Here is a 22,864-nt window from a genome sequence, read left to right as displayed (position 1 = left end):
CTCCCATCTTGGCACTTTTTTTTTAATTTTTCATTGCAACCAACTCACTTTATTATTTCTACGCTTCCACATTAAGCCTTCGCAGTGAGCGACTCTTGCTGCCTTCATGTGAAGGGCTTCAGACAGGCAACCTGCATATTCACAATAAGCTCCCAGCAGTTTTTCTGAACTCTGGGACCTGCTAATGTGATATTTTTGCAATATAGCTCTTCCATAACTGTTTTAATAAACTTGACATATATTGACTTGAAAACACTGCGCTCAAGTGTAAACGGTGTTTTCAGAAACAGAATGAAGAAAGTTCACCCGCGTTAGCGAACTGAACTGGGCCAGTTAGCATGTACATTACAAAATGTTGGATTTAGACAAGTTGGTACCCATCCGTTTACAACTCGCAAGTACTGAAAACTGCTCAAAACATCAACAGCTGCATATGGCCGTTAAATGCGGCCGTTAGAATGGGGATTAAAACTACTACTATGGGGGATTAAAACTTCGGCATGAGTTAAACACGCGTAGCGAAAAACTAGCTCCCACGTTATGGGAGCCCGCAGCCACGGCCGTACGTGTCGCTCCAACGCGTAAATCTTGTCCGTCTACTACTCGTCATAATGCTACAAGTGTGCAGATGCCGCGTGCCTACCCAGTCAGCCCCGACACTGTTTACTTACAGCTTCAGTAGTTCGGAAACAATTCCATGAACAATTCCAAAGCATTAACGCAGCACCGCGGTGACCCACTCCTCAACCCGCGAGCGCTGCCGTGGCTACGCCAGCGAGGACAGACGAGGGCCCCAAACATTGCACGGAAATGACGTTTGCAGCGATGGTAGCCAGTGAGCGCCGTAGCAGACGACATGGGCGTCTCCCCTCTCTCTCGCGCATTCTCCAGCATACGGTTGTCAAACACACTGCACAACCATGCTAAACAGTTGTGAGCAGCGCGAACACGAATGGCAACAATCAAAATTAAAAAGTCACGCCTTTTGCAGCAGAGCACCATCTGTTGAATGCAGGAGAAACCTTTTTGCTTATAGCAGCCAAAGCACAGCGGCACAAAAACAAAGCACATGGCCTTTGAGATGGTGGGCGTGCGACGTAAACAACACCACGTGCCTGCCATCTCAGAGGCCAGGCTAAGTGCAACCACCCCGCCATTCGACTCTGCATTTTTGTTGTCAAGCTTGTCGTATAGAACTTAGTTGGAGGGCGTGTTCGGCCGATATGCTAACTACATGACTGGTTTTAAACGTAGTTGGTTGAGCATGCGCTGGAGCACGGAAACTGAGCGGCCAAACGACACTTCGAAGTCCATCCGTGCGCGTTCGTTATGGGAGAAAACAAGAAGAGCTTCGAACTACCAAAAAGATTTGTCGCCCATTTTGCTGGTCAAAACATTCATGTGAAAGTTTTGTTGTTATACTCCCGTGACGTTTTTTCTCTCGTGTAATGAACCCTACCCCCTAATTGACATCAACTTTTCTGAAAAAAGGATGGGTTCATTACGCGAATAAATATGGTACTACTTGATAAACTATACGGAGCTGTGTGCTTCTTCACAAATGACAGAGGAGTGATACTCTTTGATAGCAGAATGGAGAGAGTCACAGCAAACAATTTTTTGCAAGTCTCCAGAGTTTCCTGCATCTTCAGACAGACAGTGTCAAACCACACAAAAATGAATATGTTTGCTTGCATTGTAACGATTGTTTAGGATGCATAAATCACAAAAACATATTGCCTGCCTCAGCTCTCAGCTGCTTCTCTCGATCCCTGCGCCTCTTGCCAGACTTCTTTTTCTTTCTCACTTTTCCAGGTGGGTATGGTGGCGGTGGCCCTTTGTTGCTGCACGTAAAGACGATAGAGTCAGTGTCAATACAGTATCATATACAAAAAGTGCATTCACTTAATTAGAAATTTTTCAAAAATTAGTACAGCAATAAAATTTCAAATTTTCTTGTACTTTTGTGCCACAGCCTGATATTGTGGCGTATCACATGTAAATTGTGTGCACATGAGCAAAATGTACTTTGAACTTTCAGGTCCACGATACATCTGTTACATTTTATTGTCGGCTATCTCTTTAACTGCTCCTCAATCCCCTTCAGGTTTTTTTCAAAAGTGTTACCAGAGATTTCATGCCACGACGTTTAAGCTGACTTTGGATCCTCACTTCCTCCTATTTCAGTATTTGTAATACTGTTCACATATTCCTTCATCCAGTGGTGCCACTCACAAAGCGATTCAGAGCGATTTCCGGAGCAAGGAAAACTTTATTTTCAAAACAGTTTAGGGAACCTCTATACACACAACTTTTCGTTACCTTCAGAGCAGATACATGAACACTGCTGGACACATGCAAGTTTTTTTGGAACATCAACAACTGACAATCGCCCCAAAACGCTGCTGTAAAAAGCTTGCCATAGAGCGCAATGCTGTGCTTCCTTTACACAAAAAGAAAAGCTAGACATGAGTGTCCTGTAATTTAAATAAAGACAAGAATCTTTTTATGCAATTGCCCATATTCCTTTATTGCAAATTGAATGGAGGAACCAACCAAGAAACCAAGATGTTTGCTTCTTAATTTTGTTAATTATTTCTTTGAAAATGACCACCTTAATTACATAGTCAGCAAGGCTACCGTTATCATCGATTTGCAACAGCAGCCCGAGCAACAAATTGGCTTGTACATCATCGACAGGGTTCATAGTACTTAAGTGAAATAAAATTTAAGGGTTTTCAAGGATTTTTAAGGATCTAACAAATACTTTTCAAGGACCTAAAATAACACTTGAAACTGCAGAAAATGACAACACCACTTTTTACAGCATAAAAATTTGCACTTTATTTTATTTGCATGGTCGGCACCATGAACGCACTTAAGTTACCATGAAATGTAGTCGCTTTTGTGTTCTCAATGTGTTTCGTACTCTTCATGCGACTTTTAAGGGCAGACTACCCTAGTGATGACACGTCGCAGCTCTTCCTACATCGGAAGACTTTGCCTGATGAGAGTTTAACGTATCTGGTGCAATCCACTCCCTATAAGCAGCAATGCATGACCAAGACGGCTAGAATTTGCACTTGTCCGACATAGTTCCACCATAAGCGACGCGACTAAGGATATCCGCACACACTTGCTCTTTCCACAAAAAAGCCAGGCTTAGCTCCCTTGCTGCTGTAGTTATGCAGGCTCTACCACAACTACAATGTACTAGAACAGTACACTGTACCACTACAACACTGTACTATGGCTAGAGGTGTGCGCCGAGTGGTCGGCGCGCCGCCGCCGCGTTCTTTCGGCGCGCCATTTAAATTGAATTTTTTTCAGCTAATCTACGTTTATTTTGCACCTTCTTCATCAGTCTGCCCTCTTTTAATTCTGTCCACTCGGCGAACGCACCAAAATTGGTTCACCGGCCATTTCAAGTTAAATAAGTGGACTATGTCAAGTGCTCCGAATAATGTGGAAAAGTAGTGATGGATTAGCTTTAAATGTGAATTTTAAGATACTTTTGTGTACACTGTATTTGAGCAAATCCCTGCCAGTGACAGTGCCAATGGTGGTGTTTGGCAAGAACTGTCAACATACTCTTGCTGACGAGAATATATAATATGTAAGGCGGGCTTACAAAAAAAAAACTTATTTAATGAAAGTCTTTTTATTTTGCTGAACTGTGGTTACAAATATTTATAGCCTCATTTTATGGCGTGCCTTGTCATTGTGTATGTGCCGGCTTGTAAAGCCACAGAATGGATTTTCCAAATTGTAAATCTGTCTTATTCCCCACACCCTTGGAACTCGTCCCAGTGAAGGTATTTGATAAAAACCACTAGCTCATATTTGCTAATAAAGATAATAACCTTAACTTAAAGGCACGGAATAAAATTGTGCCATAAAATGGACCACTGAGATTAGATATCAACATTAAAATGCTAACATGACTAAGAAGCTAATGTATACTGCATACTTTCAAGGTGCACAGCTATTTGTAAAATTGTTTGCAGTGTATTTGGCCACGGAACTAATGCCGTTCACGGCAGCAAGATTTCACAATTTAAAGTTAGCATTTCCAACAAGTCGTTAGATGTTCCTCCTAACGTCTTATTGGAAAATCTTCCAAGAGTTCCTCCAAAATATCCATAATTTTTGGTGATGTAATAGTGATTTTATGCATCGCACTGGCTTCAACTTTAGTGCTAATAGGTAATGCGCTTATTGAGTACATCGTTCGCAGACTATGACAAAATAGAATGACCAATTTATGCTCATGCATGTTACAAAACATGATTTTTTCCCAGAGAAGAACGCGTAACGGATTGCGATAATAACGAGAGGAAAAACTGAATAATTATCCGTAACTCCATTATTGTGTATCTAGTGTAATTCATAACTGTTTTAAATAAATCGTGAAGAAGAATATGTGCCTGCAGCGAGCAGCATCACCAACGCCCGGCTCTCTCGGCTCGTGCTTCGGTTCACTGCTGTGCTGATCTCTGCTGGACGGTTCTTCACACTGTTTTGCCGTTGTCGGTAACGACTAATAAACCTCTTCACATTTGGTGGAGGGTGCTGTTTATCCCCGTCACTACATCCTGGAGCTGCGAAGCTGCATGCTACCGCCCGTCATGACCGACAACGCCAACCCATCGGCGGCGTCGCCCCAGTTCAACTGCCCTGGCCATCCTAGGCTACGGGACCCGAAGGTCTTCAGCGGTGGGGATGGGACCGACGTGTAAGACTGGCTCGAGCACTACGAGCTGGTGAGCGCCAATAATAAGTGGGATGAATCCAACAAGCTGGGCCACGTCATATTTTATCTCACTGGCGTCTCAGAATTGTGGTTTAACAACCACAAACACAACATCCCCACATGGAGCGTCTTCAAGACGTCATGTGCTGAAGTGTTCGGTCGGCCGGCTGTCCGCAAGCAGCGGGCAGAACAGCGATTGCGCGTCCGCTCTCAGCAGACTGGCGAAAATTTTACCAGCTATATTGAGGATGTTGTCAACCTTTGTTGATGCCCGAATGACACCATGCCCGAGTCGGACAAGGTCAAACACATCCTGAAGGGCATCGACGATGGCGCATTTCAAATGCTCTTGGCTAGGAATCCGAGCACAGTTTCTGAAGTCGTCAGCTTGTGTCAGAGCTACGACGAGTTGAAGAAGCAACGCACTCTGAGTGACTCGACAACATCAGCGTGGTGGTGAGTCGCTGTGCAGTTTTGACACCATGCCTGACAATTCACCATTGCTTCAGCAAGTCCGAGCCTTCGTCTGTGAGGAAGTCGCCCGCCAACTTTCTCTAGTGCCCTTTACTCACGAGACCACCACCTTTCTACCTGCCCCGCTTCGCACTGCTAAATCGGAAGAGGTTGCACAAGCTGTTCCCCTTGCGCATTACGAGCCGCCTCTATCTAGCCGTGTTCACTGCCCGTGTGTCGCACAGCCGGTAGGTGCCCCTGTCGCCTATCCGCCAGCCGTTCAACCTGTGGCCGCGCCCCTAACGCATGCAGCGCAGCCTGTGGCTCCTCCTGTCGCCTGTTCGCAAGAGATGCAGCCCGTAGCCGCATTGCTCACATATGCAGACGCTGTGCGTATGCTTCTGCAACCGCCCTACACCACGTGCTCACAGCCCGCACACCCGGCTGCTTATACTGCACCTTGGACGGCACCACCAGTCGCCAATCCTTGAAGGACGCCCGATAACCAACCGATTTGCTACGCCTGCTTCACTCGCGGACACGTTACTCGCTACTGCCGCCGTCGACCTCAGACGTTCGGCAACTATGCCCGGTCGTCGAAACCCGGCAGCCAACCCTTCGACCAACACGGGCCGGTCTCGTCACCTCGCTACGCCCCGACTGACCACCTTGACTTCCAGCCGCACTCCGCACCCTCTCCTCGTCGGCGATCGCCCTCCCCCATGCGTCGCCGGCCCGGACCCTCCGAACAGGAAAACTAAGCACCGCAGTTCAAGAGGCAAGAACTACGCCGTTTTCAAACTGTCTAAGTCCTCACTCCTCTCCTGCTAACGTGGTCGCAGTAACTGTTGAAGGTTATTGTATTTTCGCCCTTGTGGACACCGGCGCAGCTGTTTCTGTTATTGCCGCTAATCTCTGCCGTTTATTGCGCAAAGTCATGACGCCGCTTTCGGGACTGTCGCTCCACACTGCAAGTGCACAGCAAGTAACGCCTCTTGCAGCCTGCACTGCAAAAGGGTCCATCGAAGGCATTCTTTACATCGTGGAGTTTATTATTCTCGCTGTCTGTTAGCATGGCGTCATCCTCGGGCGCGACTTCCTATCCCGCCATAAGGCCGTCATCAACTGCGCACGCGCCGAAGCCGAGTATTCACCCTTAGGTGTCCCATTACTTGACACTCTTCAACAGCCAACGAAGTTGCTCATTCATGGAGATACCGATATTCCACCTGGAAATTTTGCAGTTGTTCCTGTTTTATGCAATGCCTACACTGACGCTACAGTTCTTTTTATGCCTTCCGATATCTTCAAGAGTCGTCGAGCTCTGCCGCAGCCTTTCGCAACAATTGACCTTGCTGCCGAATAAAGCAATATGTTCGTAAGCATATCTACAAGAGTCGTCGAGCTCTGCCGCAGCCTTTTGCAACAATTGACCTTGCTGCCGGAAGAAGCAATATGTTCGTAAGCAATCTGCTTTCCACACCTGTCACTTTGCTTGCGGGGGAATGTCTCGGCCGCGTGCAGGATCTCGACCCTTCGTCTTTGGTTGGTGTCCCGGATGACTTCTGCGACCACCCAAAAGCACTGTCGGCACTCAGGGAGTCGTCTAATGATACGTTTTCCAGCGCCATCGCCGACACTCTCACTCCCACCGAACATGCCGACCTACTGGATCCTCTGCATAAGCTCAGGAGTTTTTTCGATGTGTCGCACCCTCAACTGGGCCGCACGTCACAAGTCAAACATCATGTTGACACTGGCCTACACCAGCCACTGCGTTGAGACCATACCATGTCTCCACTGAAGAGCGCTGCGTCATCAACGATTAAGTCGAAGATATGCTTCGTAGAGATGTTATTCGACCATCTCACAGTCCCTGGGCGTCTCCTGTCGTCCTCGTGCGTAAGAAAGGCGGATCTATCCGATTTTGCGTGGACTATCGTCGTTTGAATAAGATAACCCGCAAGGACGTCTATCCTTTGCCGCGTATTGATGACACCATTGACACCCTTCACGGAGCGGAATTCTTTTCGTCGCTAGATTTGCGGTCTGGGTACTGGCAAGTCCCAATGACTGAAGCCGATCGCCAAAAAACGGCATTTATTACACCAGACGGACTATACGAGTTTGAAGTCATGCCCTTTTGGCTTTGTAACGCGCCTGCCACATTGGAACGTCTTATGAATACGCTACGGGGCCTCAAGTGGAATATGTGCCTCTGTCACCTCAACGATGTCATGGTTTTCTCCCATAATTTTCCTACACACCTCCTTCGCCTCAGGCACATTTTGACTTGTCTGACCAATGCTGGCCTGCAGCTTAACCTGAAAAAATGCCACTTCGCTGCACGCGAGCTCGTCATCCTAGGCCACATCGTGTCCAAGCACGGAATATTACCTGACCCAGCAAACCTTCGAGCAGTCGCAGAATTTCCCAAGCCGACGACCATGAAGGAACTTCGCAGTTTTGTAGGTCTATGCTCTTATTTCCGGCACTTTGTTCGCAATTTTGCATCCATCATGTCACCATTAACCCAGCTTCTTCGCAGTGACGTGAACCTCTCCTCCTGGTCCCCTGCATGTGACGTTGCCTTCACTACTCTACGCCGTCTGCTCACCTCCCCACATATTCTTCGCCACTTCGACCCGACAGCTTATACCAAAGTGCACACCGACGCCAGCGGCGTCGGGCTAGGCGCTGTCCTCGCTCAACGAAAGCCCGGCTATTCAGAATACGTTGTAGCCTACACTAGCCGCACTCTGACGAAAGCCCAAAGTAATTACAACGTAACAGAAAAAGAGTGTTTGGCTCTGGTGTGGGCGCTTGGAAAGTTCTGGCCATACTTACACGGCAGCCCGTTCGATATAGTAACTTATCACCACGCGCTTTGCTGGCTCTCCACTTTGAAAGACCCTTCTGGCCGCCGTGCGCGATGGGCGCATCAAGGAGTGCGACATTCGCATCGTATACCTCTGCGGACGCGAACACTCTGACGCTGATGCCCTGTCCCGCTCACCTTTACCACCATATCCGACGTGCGGAAACACTCGCTTCCAGACCTTGTCATCGCTAAATCTCGACTCGATTGCCACCGAACAACGTCGTGACCCGTGGATCGCATCTCTTATGGATATCTATCTGGCACGCCCAACCTTCCAGTATCTTAACGTTAATTGCAATTTTGCATCTATCATGTCACCATGAACCCAGCTATGCCCCAGGATCTCTTGTGTGCTCGCCATCCCATACCAAACTCCGGGACTCTCCTCAAAACTTGTTCTCCGGTACGAGAGGCCTTACAGCATTTTGGAGAAAACCTCTCTGGTTAATTTCCTAATTAGGCCAGTTTCCCGATCGGACGACATGCGCCAGCGTGCACGTGACATTGTCCATGTTTCCCGACTGAAACCGTACCATGAGCCTCTGCCTGAAACTTCTTAAGTCGCCAGGATGGTTCCTTTTTCAGCGGGGGCGATTGTGAAGAAGATGTGCCAGCAGCGAGCAGCATCGCCAACGCCCGGCTCTCTCGGCTCGTGCTTGAGTTCACTGCTGTGCTGATCTCTGCTGGACGGTTCTTCACGCTGTCTTGCCGTTGTCGTTAACGACTAATAAACCTCTTCACAAAATGAATATGGCTTTAACGGGGCGTGGAAGTGGGTTGTGAAGCATGTTCTGGCACAAGTTCAACTCCCGGAAATTTCATTACGCGACATAATGATTTACATTAAGTTCGATCTACAATTATGTACCAAATCAACGGAGAATGAGCACTCTATTCCACCTTCGTAAATCATGCAGCTTCCAAGGCGACAGAGTAGCACGATTCACGAGCATCGAGCAGCCCTTCGCTCTCTCCTGCACTGAACTATTTGTCCTCAGATACCGCTTCCGATTCTTTATGAATAAATGTGGCGGTTGGGAAATTACGGAGTGCAAAACAATATATTCACAAAAATGAGAGAGACAGGACGGGCACTTGTGAATACCCTGTCAATGCATTGTTTAGCCCTAAAAAAGCTTCTAATACCAATGCACCATCTCTACGAATTTCAAGTTTTGTTAAAAACGTAGTGACAACGGGTGGCACTCAAAACGCCGAAAATCAAAAGGCCGAACTATCAGAATGCCGAAATTTAAAACACCGAAGCATCAAAAGGCTGAAACATCAAAATGCCAACATCATCCAGATATAGTGGAAGATAATGTATCATACCAAGATAAAAGTTCCACCGGCTTTGTACAACATGCATGCACTTTCGCCCTATCACTACTTTTTTACTCTTTTTCACTACAACAATTTTTCAAAATAACGAAAGATATTTAGTGGACCCTTCAGATTCATTGAATCGACCTTTGACTGTACACAATCTTTTCACGTTGTCTAGAATTTTAAGGTCATACCCCTAACAGCACTTTTTCAAAGCAACAATACATCATGCACAAACCACAGCAGCGCTCTGAAGCTGCCAACTCAAAATGGACATAGTCCTAGGAAAGACACTCACGGCTGGGCACTGCTGCTAGCACCCTTGCGCTTAGAGTCGGTGGGTGGCCCAGGGCTAGGGGTGCGGGGGCCACGTGACCGGCCCGCGTACCTGTCATAGTCGCCACCATCTCGAGGCCCCCCTCCTCGACGACCTGGCGACACCCTGCCTGCCTCAGGCGGCTCCCTTGACTGCCCCCGATGACGTTCACGACCGTGGCTGTAGAAAGTCCAAGATTAAAAGGGCTCAACATCATTTAAACGTAAGCCCCTTCCAGAGAAATCGGTCTGTCTAAGCAATTGATGTAACTGATATATAACACAACTAATATAAAATCCCTAAATGCACAGTATTTAAACAATTGTAGGTCAACCCATTTTGCCTTAGTTTGAAATCAAAACCTAGAATAAAAATTGAAACCTTGCATCGAAAACTAGTTCTGGTTGTAAAATCCTTCTGAAAAATGATCCCCGCATATTCCTGCAAAGCTAGCTTTCTGCTTTGAAGCTCTGTCGTCAAGCCACATTGGCAAACCAGAATTCACCTTTGTTTCCTTTAAAGACACCAAAAATAAGTTTTTTTATAAGATGTGCTGACGCTCCATATTTGTTTCTCTTTCCCAATGCGCTCTTGGGGGGGGGGGGTCGAGCTACATTCGAGTCGACTTACAGTCGTGAAAATATGGCACATATGTGTTTATCATTATTCTCTCAATTCACAACCTCCATCAACAGCCTTCCGTCAAGAAGTACACCACATCACCTTCACTCTTGTGACAGGGACAGGTATATAGGTGCCGTAAAAACCAGAATATAGGTCGAATTTTTTTTTTATAAAAATGCAATGACAAGTCGGCCCTCATCCTATAACCGGTCATTGGCAGAAAAAAATGTGGAAGTCTTGCAACAACGGGCAGCTGGAGTCGAAAGCCTTCATTGCTAACGTGAGCATCAGCAGCGGCGCCGTTTGGTAAGGCTAGGCAAGGCCTACAGTGTTCTAGCAACACCATTGTGCCTCAGTTGTCTGCAGTCAGCCTGGTGTTTTCTTTGATCTATTTCATTGAGAAATGAATGGTAATCGACAGAAGCTTACCATAGGCGTTAAGAAAAAATTTAACAAGCATGCCGAAGTGCACAGCAAACTGGTGGCACAACAAAAATTCAGTACATCGAAGAAAAGCATCCTATACTAAAGGAGTTTCGTAACAGGCTGCAGTGCACCTCGAACTGGAAGTGCTACTCGCCGTATTCGTCGGGAGTTGCGTGCAAGGTCGCTACCCCTAACAGCGGAATGCATCCGCGTGAAAGCTCTCGAGATAGTACGCGACTCTGGGCTCACGAAGTTGCAATTCAAGGGATCGCCATTGTGGGTACACTGGTTTATGAAGTGGAAGGCCTTTGCACTGAGGCCGCACACTTCCATCTTTCCGCAAATTCTGTGCATCAGTAACGCATTGAATGAAATGGAGGATGATGCACTCTGGGACGTTACAAGCGAAAAACAGACATCGTCGGGCTCAAGTTTAAACGAGTCTCAGTGACAGCACTTTATGGCCTTCTGGCATTTAACTACATAGGATTAGTGTCCAAATAAAAAGAAATGTCACCACAGTGCAGCTGGTTGTGTTGCATATTTACCAAGGTAAGAGTGTGTCCCGATACTTTGTGATTTTTAAAAATTTCTTTTTCGGAGATTCAAAGTTTCAGGGGTCGACCTATATTCCAATCAGATCTATATTTCGGTTTTTATGGTAGTAAGATCATACTGACCTAACAAGATTTGCGATATTAGACTCAAATTGCACTGCCTATGGTGTTTTATGACCGTTTTCCACAGCTGACACGGAATTTTATAAAACGCATCAGCACAGAAAAAAACTGTGCCACGGATACACTTTCGCTTCCCAAGTTCTCTTCAAGCACCTCTAACAATGTTTCACATACTTTCAACCACCACCAAAAAATAAACAAAAGCATGTTTACTTACCGCCCAGCGTCCTTGTCGTGTCCATGTGAGGATGAACCAGTACGTAGATGCTCGCGACTGCTCTTGCCATCGACGGAGCGGTGTGCAGTAGCACTGCGCTCTTCCGCGTTTCCGCGATGGCCTCGGTGGTGTCGCTGGCCTTCCGCAACCAGCGGTGGCATTGCGGCACTCCCACTGCCCCGACCAGCTGACGGCGAAGCAGCTCCTGATGAACTGGAGCTTGATGAATCCTCACTGTCATCATCATCGTCTTCATCATCGGAGCTGGAACTTGAAGAGTCTGAAGATGACGAATCATCAGATTCACTTGATGACTCACTGCTGCCACTTGGTTCGCCCTGAAAAAACCACAAAGCATACAGCCATCTCTTAGGTATTCCCAGGTGGCAGGAAACTTTCCAAAGCACCAACAAAATGTAATTCACCCAGGCTTGTCCACCATAAAATCAGTGGATATTAGCATTCACACCATTTGTCAGCAGACCTACAACAAATCAACTACTGTTAAGTCAATCCCAACTGAAGTTTCTATAGGCCAAGACTTTCATTACTTCAATCCTAATATTAGCCACTGCCTGATAATTAAAAGGTTACTATGGCTGACTCCTTTGGCTGCTCTTTACAATCACGTATCTTATCTTTTCCGCAATAGCTTCAACCAGGATTGTAAGTTTATAAGTAACAATCCACACTGTTTACAGTTTATCTGCATTATAGATGGTAAAATCTATTAAAGGAGCAGTGACATCAAATTTAAAACACGAGATGTGGCATTCATTCAATTGCTTGGTATGCATGAGTTTTTTTAGTGAAGTATGAATCGTGTCTGTTGCATAGAAGTTATTCTATTTCGAGCACAAAGAGCGTCCAAGGCTCATTCATCGGCGCGTTCACGGCCATGAAACATCGACAGTATTTTGACGTGTTCAGCAAGCTCCTAGGCCACGCCTCAGGTGCCAAGTTACAATGAGTGAGCAGCGATGACGTCGACAATTCTATAGTCAATGACAACCTAAGAATAAAAACTAAACTGTACTGCAGTCCATTTGTATTATGCGCATCCAACTGCGGCCGCTCTTTGCTATGACGTAACAATGATGATGAACCAATGACAAATTCAGCAGGGAATCGTTCGCGACGAGAAGCAATGTGCTGCTGCACCGAGACCAGAAGGCGTCCATTCGGTTTTCCTGAGGTGTTTTTTTCGTCATGAAGCTATTTCATCGACTTGCACTCTGCATCATCCGCGCTGGCTGTCATTCGAAGGTGACATTTCTGATTTTGCAGTGTTTGAAGTGCACCGAAGTGGCGCAGGTTCATCATGTTCCGTCGTTTCGGCAGCGTGAAGCAGCAACTCGGCGTCTACTTTATCAGTCACTCGGGTGCACCAAGCATATCGCCTGAGGGTGACCACTCTCGACGATTGTCGTCGCGTTCATTCGTGTGCAGTAAGGTGAAAGTAAAGTCTGAATTGGTGCGTCTGTGTTTTGTGGAATGTGAGCGCCTGTGATTTATCACCCTCAAAAGCGTGGCATCAGCATTGCCACATGTGCGTGTGCGAGTGTGTTACTTGGGTGTCGCAACTTGGGAACCTTGGTGATTTTCTGCGATATGCGCTGTGCTGTGCACTCATATGAGCGATGTGAATGCGGATAAGGCGTGAGAAAAAAGCGTCCAGCAGAACCTGCTACGCGACACTGTACGAAAATAAACAAACCAGGTGGGGGTAGATTATTCAATGTTCTATGCTTTACAAAATGAACTGTGGTCATCCAGTGGGCGTGTGATTAATATATGCCACGTTGAAGTGCCCATTGCGTAAGTGCTTGTGTCACGCTGGTTGCACAAACGCCTTGCATGAAAACACCGTGCGAGGTTCTTCGAACCGCGAAATGATGCACACTATTTAATATCACTGCATCTGTCGTGATCGGTGCAGCAATAACGATCAATTATGATCGATTGCATCGATCGTGATCGTTACTGACACAGCATCGCTAAAAGTATTATTGAACGAAAAAAAAAAAAAGAAAGACGTCGTTTTTTAATGTGTTGTGCGATACTTAATAATATCTTATTAGGGAGTCTTAGCTTTGTCTAACGTGTTTTTTTGCATTTAGCCTGTATTGTGTGCATGTATTACGTAGTGATACCGTGTTTATATTAAATTAGAGGCCCGTGAAAGAAAACATGAAAGACACGTTGCACTCCCCTGTGAAAGTAAAGTCTGGCACGCAATTCATTCTCATTCATTGGAGAGAGAAAAATTCTCTTGCTAGCACAGACACACCTTTCCACAGACACATTCATAGAAAGTATAGTGGCCCTTGTTCCAGCAAAACTAGGCCGCGTTTTGAAATTGTTGAATATTTAAGGGCTGACGAGCTCATGCTAAACCATCGAGTGCAAGCTGTCAAACCAAAAATATAAAAATTGGCCTACAGCCTTTAGTCACACCCATTCAGCCATGTAGATTGCCTTGGCAATTACCGTATTTACTCGATTCTACCGCGCCCTCGATTGTAACGCGCACCCGATTTCCACCGCGAAAAAAAAAAAACGTAAGACATCAATTGCAACGCGCACCCATTTCTCTCGCTGACCCGCACGATCACACCACTCGAAAAAACGACTCCTTTCGGGAGCGTCTTCCATTTAAATATGAGGTACGGGCGAAGCTTGTGCCCATCTGACGTGTAACAGACCATTGCCGTCACTATAGTTTTACCGCTGACCGATGTCAGCACGCGAACTTGCTTCGCCCCCTTCTTCTCGACGGTTGTGATGCCAGGCATATCGAAGTAAAGAGGCCTCTGATCGGCATTCCCGATTTGCCCAAGCAGGTAGCCGTTGTTGCGCCAAAGTTTAGGACGAACCTCTGAAAACTGTGAAGCTTTTCATCGTACTCCTCCGCAAAACTTTTCGCATATGCATGTTCCCCTTTGGAGGAAAAAGCCTTTACTCTTCATAAAGTTAGTTAGCCAGCACCTGCTCGCTTTAAACTGGCTCCGCATTAGACCTTTTTCCAAGACTAATTGCATAGCCCGCACTTGGAGCAGTTCTGTCGTCACGGACCGCTGTGCGGCTCGCTGCTCAAGCACATACTCGCCGAGCAGCTCTTTAATTTGCGGAAACCGACCCTGCTGTGGTCCACAGAAGCCTTTGCGTGAAGTTTTGCTGTTGACAATCTTCTGCATTTGTTTCCGCCGGTCCCGCACGCAGGTTTCGGGAACTCCGAACGACCGCAATGCGGCCCGATTTCCATTCGTTTCTGCACACGCGATGACTTTTATTTTAAAAGCGGCATCGTGGTGCACTCGAGTTTTGGGAGTCGGCCCATCCACGCCGTCGATTCAAATGCACTACTAGATGACGAACTCCTCAGCACACGTACGAAGTGCCGCACATGGGAAACACATAGGCAGAAATGGCCGACGCGCTATGCCAACGCACGTAGGGGACGGCCATTTTGGATTTGCCGATGGCAATAGATTGACCGTAATTTTTTTGTTCGTACTCGATTCTAACGCGCACGCGATTATGAACTCGCTTAACCGGAAAAAAGGTGCGCGTTAGATTCGAGTAATTACGGTACTTAACAAGAATGTATGCTATGATTCCCACTGTTAAACAAAATGTGCGCTACCGCTTTTATTTTGAAAGACGTCAAATTAAGCATTGGCGGTAACCTCAAACACGATGACAAGCACCAAAATGCGAGACGCGTATTCGGCATTTACAGCAGCACAAGAACCAAAATTCACGAAGTCAATCTCATATGACTTCTCCTTTCATCGCTTTAAGGCATAGTTGGCATAGTTACAGCAGATAGCGAAGAAACCTGGCAGCAAAAGTTTCGTAAAACAACATGAAAATTGTAAACGGCCTTATAAAATTTGATTTGTGCTGCTGTGTCGTTTTTTTTTTGGTGCCAAAGAAGGATTCTTCTATTTTTGACTTCACTTTAATTGTGGCATTATTTGTTTTAGTACCACTATAGGTACCATGAAGAAACGTCACCTTTGAGAGATGTACATTGCTTCTTCGTGGACTCCGTGATAAGTGCGGTAGGGGGTGCGATTTAAACAGATATATTGCTAAGCTGGCGCTGAACTTCGTGGCCTGACAATTTTTGTATCGAGCTTTGGTTTCTTTACCTCAATATCAATGAAGGATTGCAAGAAAAAGGTTGAATGCGGGAAAGTTATTGCCCTTGTTTGCGAACTACTTCTTTTGTAGCGCGGAGGCATGGAAAATAAGGGCGATGCGGCCTCGTGGGCGGAGCTTATATTTATTTTTAGGTTGTCACCAATTATAGTGTTGTAATCGCGGTGTCTACGTGTAGTACCGTCTGGCGGCGACACCTGGCTGCCTGGCAAGGGCTTCACTTGCTTCATTTTGCTTGGTTTGTGCAGTGCGTTCGCGTGAATCTTGAGTTTTCATTGTGCCACTTCGGATGATTTGTCGTGGATTCGTGAGCGCGAATGTGATTATTTGAAGCTACAGTCATTGCGAATCATATGTCTTACCAGCCAGCGTGGTCCAAGCGCGTGTCTCCAGCTGCCTCTTCGCTGCTCGATCCGGCATCGATTTCATAATCGCTACTTCGAAAAGTTTTGAACTGAAAATGATTCGCCAAGGCGCGAATCGCTGCAATTCCGTATTCCTCAGTGTTTTGATAGTCGCTTGTGGGCGCTGATGAGGGCAGCGACGACAGTGAGTGTGTAGAAGACATGCCTATGCACGTGGGCGCTGAGCAGACGAAATGTCCACTGAAAATCGGGTCGCCCTTTCGTGTGGCCACGTGATCAGATGAGGCGGGACCGCGGGAGGTGACTGCTTGGCAGCGCTGAAAATTGGGTTTTATACTGGTCATGCTGATCGGTATTACACATATTAATTCATCCACCTGTTGCATTATTAGTACTGGATCATCACTAGGGGATCGACAACTACGCATTGATGCAAAGAATGCGACATGCGTCAAGTTGATGTCACTGCTCCTTTAAGGATCAATCGAAATGAAAAGTATCCTGTAAAATCATTCACCTTCTATGTTGCCTTAGATTTAATCAAACCAATTTAGTGAACCTTTTTGCTTAATTGATTTATTCACAAGAGTGACGGAAAAATTCTGAAACCATGCATTTATAATGCAAAGCATGCGACTGTGATGCTGCAGCGAGTGCGTGGTGAGCGAGTTACAACAACTGTTCTGTGTACATGTTTTCAAAATAGTACAAATAATGCCATACGAGATGAGCACTTTCCTTTTATTCCCTTACACAGCTCATGCATTACATTACATAGCAAGCCTTTCAAGCTGGCCCTACATGCCAAAATTTCCAGCATATTGCCACGTTCCTTTCCTGAAGTTTTGTTACCACCCCTTTTGCGCTGAACGTAGTGTAAACACTACGTTCAGCGCAAACCGCGCCTACGATGTTCCAGAAGCTGCAAGGACGTAGTAGATCGTTTTGTTAAGGTTACGCCCACTTCGTGAACATTACAGATTTTCCTGGAACCTATGCTGCCGTTAGCGATAACGCTATAATATTCTATGGCAAGGGTATAAATGCCTGCACGCTTCGCCGCTTGTCAGTTGGTCGACGGCCGACGCCCTGCTCGTCGCTATCTGTGCCAGCTTCTTGCTGTAATCCGACTTTCCTTTCACGTGGCCACAAGTTCGGCCCGAATAAGCAGTTTATTATTCGACCTGCAGCCTGCTTCCCTTGTCCACGTCACGACCCCGTGACAATATTTTCCATAGTTCTATTGGGCGAAAGCGAAAAATGTTTTGTTTCGAGTGGCTTTCATTCCACGTGCACTTGAGAAGCCGTGCTGCAGCAGCAAGCCTTGATGTGCAGACTGCTCTCTCCTAAGGCAATTGCAATGTTACAATAGACCAACAGTCGACACACTGTAGATGCATTCGCAATTTCAAGACGCTTTCTGGGTTTTAAGAGTTTATTCTACATTTTGTGCTCGCAGGATCATTCATATTTATTTGCACACACTTGCTGAGTGAACACAGGGATGACTGCCGCCGTAGGTCAGTAGTAGAGTGTTGATTGATCATTATGTGGGGTTTAACGTCCCAGAACTACCATCTGATTATGAGCGACACCGTAGTGGAGGGCTCTGGAAATTTCGACTACCTGGGGTTCTTTAACGTGCACCCAAATCTGAGCACACAGGCCAGAGCATTTTCGCCTTCATCGAAAATGCAGCCACCACAGCCGGGATTCGATTCCACGACCTATGGGTCAGCAGCTGAGTACCTTAACCACTAGACCACCAAATAGCAGAGCATCGAACACATTATTTTGAGGGTTGCAAGTTGGGTCTTTGCCGGCAGCAAGTTATCTTATCATCCACTTTTCTTTCTTCACATTTACACAACAACTACTTCTAATAACAACCCCTATACTTTTCTTGGCTCATGTGCCGTCTTTGAAGAAATGTTAAGTTCTCATTACTATTTTGCTAGATTTTTGCCTCACATGGCCCCAATCTCTCAAAGGTGGATAATGTCCACCTTTAGTTCAGGTCATCCTCCATAAAAAAAACATTAAATTCAATCAACCAAAGGAACAAGCAGGATTTCGAACAGGCTATTCAACAATCGACCACATTCATACTATCTATCAGGTAATAGAGAAATGCTCAGAATAAAGCCAACCACTATACATAGCCTTCATTAATTACGAGAAGGCATTTGATTCAGTAGAAATATCAACAGTCATGCAGACACTGCGGAATCAGGGCGTCGATGAAGCATATATAAACATCCTGAAATAAATCTGCAGGGGATCAACTGCTACCATAGTGCTTCGTAAAGAAAGCAACAGAATACCAATCAAGAAGGGTGTAAGGCAGGGGGACACAATCTCCCCAATGCTCTTTACCGCGTGCTTACAGGAGGTTTTCAAAAGCCTAGAATGGGACCAGTTAGGGATAAGAGTTAATGGAGAGTACCATAGTAACCTGCGCTTCGCCGATGACATTGCATTGCTGAGTAACTCAGGGGACGAATTGCAACTCATGATTACGGAGTTAGACAAGGAGAGCAGAAATGTGGGTCTTAAAATTAATCTGCAGAAAACGAAAGTAATGTACTACAACCTCGGAAAAGAGCAGCGCTTCGAGATAGGTAATAGTGCACTTCAAGTTGTAAAAGACTATGCCTACTTAGGGCAGGTAATAGCCGCCGAGCCGAACCACGAGATTGAAGTAACTAGAAGCATAAGAATGGGGTGGAGCACACTTGGCAAGCACTCTCAGATTATGACAGGTAGATTGCCACTATCCCTTAAGAGGAAAGTATATAACAGCTGTATCTTGCCGGTACTTTGCTATGGAGCAGAAACCTGGAGACTTACAAAGAGGGTTCAGCTTAAATTGAGGACGACGCAGCAAGCAATGGAAAGAAAAGCGGAAGGTGTAACCTAAAGAGACAAGAAGAGAGCAGAGTGGAAGGGAACAAACGGGGGTTAAGGATATCATAGTTGAAATCAAAAAGAGGAAATGGACATGGGCCGGGCATGTAGCGCATAGACAGGATAACCGCTGGTCATTAAGGGTAACTAACTGGATTCCCAGAGAAGGCAAGTGGGTTAGAGGGAGACAGAAGGTTAGGTGGGCAGGTGAGATTAAGAAGTTTGCAGGTATAAATTGGCAGCAGCAAGCATAGGACCGAGTTAACTGGCGGAACATGGGAGAGGCCTTTGTCCTGCAGTGGACATAGTCAGGCTGATGATGATGATGACCCTCCATAATATATGAATCTAAAGAAAGAACAAAGTGCAGGCCCACCTGCTGCATGGGTTGCGCCAAGTGTGCACTTTTGGTGGTACCCGGTGTTTGACTTGGAGGCGGTGGCAGTGCCGCAGTGGTGCTGGTTGTGCTGCCGCTACCCACACCTACTTTGCTGCCAGCACTGCCACTGCTTGATGGATGGTTGTCCTTCTGAAGGAGGTCGAGCTCCCGCTGTAGCTGCTGCCGCTTCAGCTCTAGGTTGTCCTCCTCGCAGTCCAAAAGTCCTGGGCAAGACACAACCTTCAGAGCTATACAAAGATGACACAATAAGAAACAACCAGAGACAAAGAGAAGAGCACGTCTTAGACGAAAGCACTGTACAAAGCACACTTATATTACTGTGCCATTAAACACAATGCATTTGCCCTCACAAGCTGTCCACTATTTGCTTATCTCACACAAAACAGCATGATGGTGTGTTTAAACTGTGGCCTATTAAAGCCATCGAGTGCACATGGAACAGGGCTAGGCACCACAAACAGCTGAGTTGATAGTTGGCGGTGTTTATCATGATATGGTTGCTGAAAGTAAGTTGTACCGGCTTGTTTATCGATGGCTACCATCATGCCCGTGCATTATTTTAATGTTTTTATTGCAATTTTAAAAGTATTTGTTGGCCAGTCTCTGAATTTGCTTAAAACGCAGAAGCTATGTTGTGGCACATTGTGATGTCAGTCACATCGTGATTTAAAAGGGGCAGTTAACATGGTAAAATGTGACCGCAACATGCGCTAATGGTTACTCTACAGAGACTGGGCCAGGGAATCACCACAACTATGTTTTAACCATTAGTAATTTTCGAATATATACACATTACCGATTTTTTAACATGTAAGTCAGAAAAATCGCCTGTAGAGAATTCCTCTTCGTGTGTGTGCGAAGCTGCAGCCAAGACTTTTCCCCAACCCTCTTGTTCTTTAATGCACACTACTGCAGGGCGAGACCGAAGCGCAAAATATGGCTGTATAAAGTAAGCTGGCAGATATCATTTGTATTTAGAAAAGCATAAATGCATCACTACACTGACCATCTGAGGTTTCATCCTCGCCCGACACTGGGCTCCTTGGTCGGGTCACCACTACTTGCGACTTGATCTTGCTTTCGGCATCTGCGCGTCGGCTGCGGCTGCTGCCACTTCCAGTACTGCTTCCCACCGTTACTGCTGTGGTGACAGTGACACTGCCGCCGCCAGCACCACTACTAGTAGATACCTTTCTCCTCTAGAGGAGAAAAAGAGATAGAGACAAAGGTACATGCAGATTAGAGCAGAAAGGAAGCAGTGACTGGCAACATTAGCTAAGAAAGGCAAAACCTGAAGTTGATAATGATAATTGTTGTGGTTTCACGTCCCGAAACCATGATATGAGAATAAGGTACGCTGCAGAGGACAATGCAGACCACCTGGAGTTCTTTAACATGTACTGATCTAAGTGCAGTTGGCCAAAACTTTAGCTATTCCGTGCAGCGGCCACTTTTTTGTCTGTCAGCGCTGTATTACGGAACGAAGTTACACAAAACTGCTTCAGGGACATGCGCCTTTAGGGCATACACTTGTCCTCACCTTTTTTCAGACTTCATTCAGTGATGTGGCAAAGACACACACAAAAAACTGCCACTCATGCAGAATAGCTAAAGTTTTGGCTGAGTGTACACGAGCCTCAAACAATCTCGTTTCCATCAAAAATACGGCTGCTGCGGCCCGGATTCGATTTGCGACCTTCGGTTCAGCAGTCGAGCACCATAACCACTAATGGTAACCAGACCACTGTGGCAGGTATCATTTTTCAATTTGCACAATGTATCCAAAGCCCTGAATGCATGCAACACCCTTCCGAGTAAAGATTTCAGTGAATGTGTGCCAACACTGAGAAGCCGTATGCAAGCACAGTTTGCACAAAATCAATTATTTAAAGGCTGCAGAATTTGAGAAAGCACTCAATACAGCAAAAGTTTGGTGCTCAGATTTCCTGCTTTTTAGTACTATATGAGAGGGGATCACATGGTCGCCGTGGCTTCATTGTCTATTGCTTTTCTTGTTTGGGAGTGACAAAGAAACAAGCCCCTCAAACAACTACCTTTCTTATGTGAATGGCGCAAGTGTTTTTCAGTTTTACTCAAAACCCACAGCCTGCTTAGAAATTACAAAAACAGTTTTCACAGACCCCACATTTCAAAAACTTTTCCTGCTGACCAGTATAGCTTCTATTGCATAGGTTTGAGGCAATGAAAGTCAGACTACTATTTTCCATTACACAGATGGGAGACAATGAGCCCAAGTTACCCAACATACTTCCAAAAAGCTGTCAGAGCTTGCTAATGAAAAGGAGCCCCTTATACAAGTATTAGCTGTGACAGTGCCTGAAGAAAACCTGCACAAAAAACTATCACAAAAAAAAGCCATATGAACCATCAATGTGTGAAGCGCCCATAAATTGAACCCGCATCTCCTTGTAGGCACAAAGCCATCAGAGAAACAAACAGTACTAACATTATCATACATATGAGCTACAAATTTTGGTTTTACTCATATCCCCAGCAATTCATGAAGCCATGACCCCGCAAGAAAAAAACAAAATATCCAAGCACAAACCTTGGGGGATGGCGACCGGCTGTCAGACTCTTTGAAATCTTGTTGCTTGTGGCGTACTTTATGCCGTAGATCTTTCTGAGAAGAGTCTCTGTAGAGAAAAAAAGGCCATTAGACATGGTCGTGAACACTGCACCTGCTTAACATCCTTTTTTCGTGTATCTACAAAGGAAAGAAATCATTAGCAGCCACATCTCAATATTAAGTGGCTTTGAACAAAACAGGTTGAGCAATGGTCCTCGACTAAATCAGCCCTAGACAACGGGCTACTTTGGAAGGACGGAACAAAAGGACGAGTGGGAGCCACACGGGATTGGTCAAGCCTATTCTGACAGTCAAGAGGTGAGAATAGCCACGGAATTTACATAGAATGGGCGTAGGCCCTTATCGATAAAATGGATAGAAAACGGTCTCCCAACAACGTTGATTGGATCGAAAAATATGCACTTGAGCCAGGAGAATTGAACTAGCCTGTTTTGCGTCTGGCTTACCCCAATCTTGCGCGAAAAATTGCCACCGGACGACTCATCGAATGGCAACACCACTCAGCCATCCACTCAAATCATTAACACAAATAAGTTGTTAAAGTCATCCCGCTCTGCAATTTCAAGCTTTGAAAAATAATGCCTGTTAATACTAATGTTGAGCTGTATTATTTCTATATTTTTTCATGCTCTGAAAGCACTTCTGAATTCCCTCGGCTCACTTATTGGCCATTTGCAGCCTCTCATCTTTTTCTTCAATCCCTCCGCCATTCTAGATAGAACTCTCATAAAATACCAC

General features: G+C 45.8%; 1 protein-coding gene across 2 annotated transcripts in view; it reads right to left on the bottom strand.

Annotated features, from left to right (window-relative positions):
• Positions 1 to 22,864, bottom strand: part of LOC142806011 (uncharacterized) — a 73,863-nt gene that overhangs the window by 42,079 nt on the left and 8,920 nt on the right. For both annotated transcript variants that reach the window (XM_075891233.1, XM_075891234.1), the window contains exons 4-9: positions 22,085 to 22,172; positions 20,522 to 20,714; positions 19,492 to 19,718; positions 11,677 to 12,014; positions 9,712 to 9,909; positions 1,745 to 1,844 (exon numbers count right to left, since the gene is read on the bottom strand). In XM_075891233.1, coding sequence (XP_075747348.1) covers positions 1,745 to 1,844; positions 9,712 to 9,909; positions 11,677 to 12,014; positions 19,492 to 19,718; positions 20,522 to 20,714; positions 22,085 to 22,172 — 1,144 coding nt within the window. The remainder of the gene's footprint in view (positions 1 to 1,744; positions 1,845 to 9,711; positions 9,910 to 11,676; positions 12,015 to 19,491; positions 19,719 to 20,521; positions 20,715 to 22,084; positions 22,173 to 22,864) is intronic.

The sequence above is a fragment of the Rhipicephalus microplus genome, chromosome 1 (assembly GCF_043290135.1).
Source record: "Rhipicephalus microplus isolate Deutch F79 chromosome 1, USDA_Rmic, whole genome shotgun sequence".
Taxonomy (NCBI): Eukaryota; Metazoa; Arthropoda; class Arachnida; order Ixodida; family Ixodidae; genus Rhipicephalus; species Rhipicephalus microplus.
The sequence above is the reverse complement of the archived record's forward strand: the minus strand, read 5'-3'. Positions and strand labels throughout refer to the sequence as shown.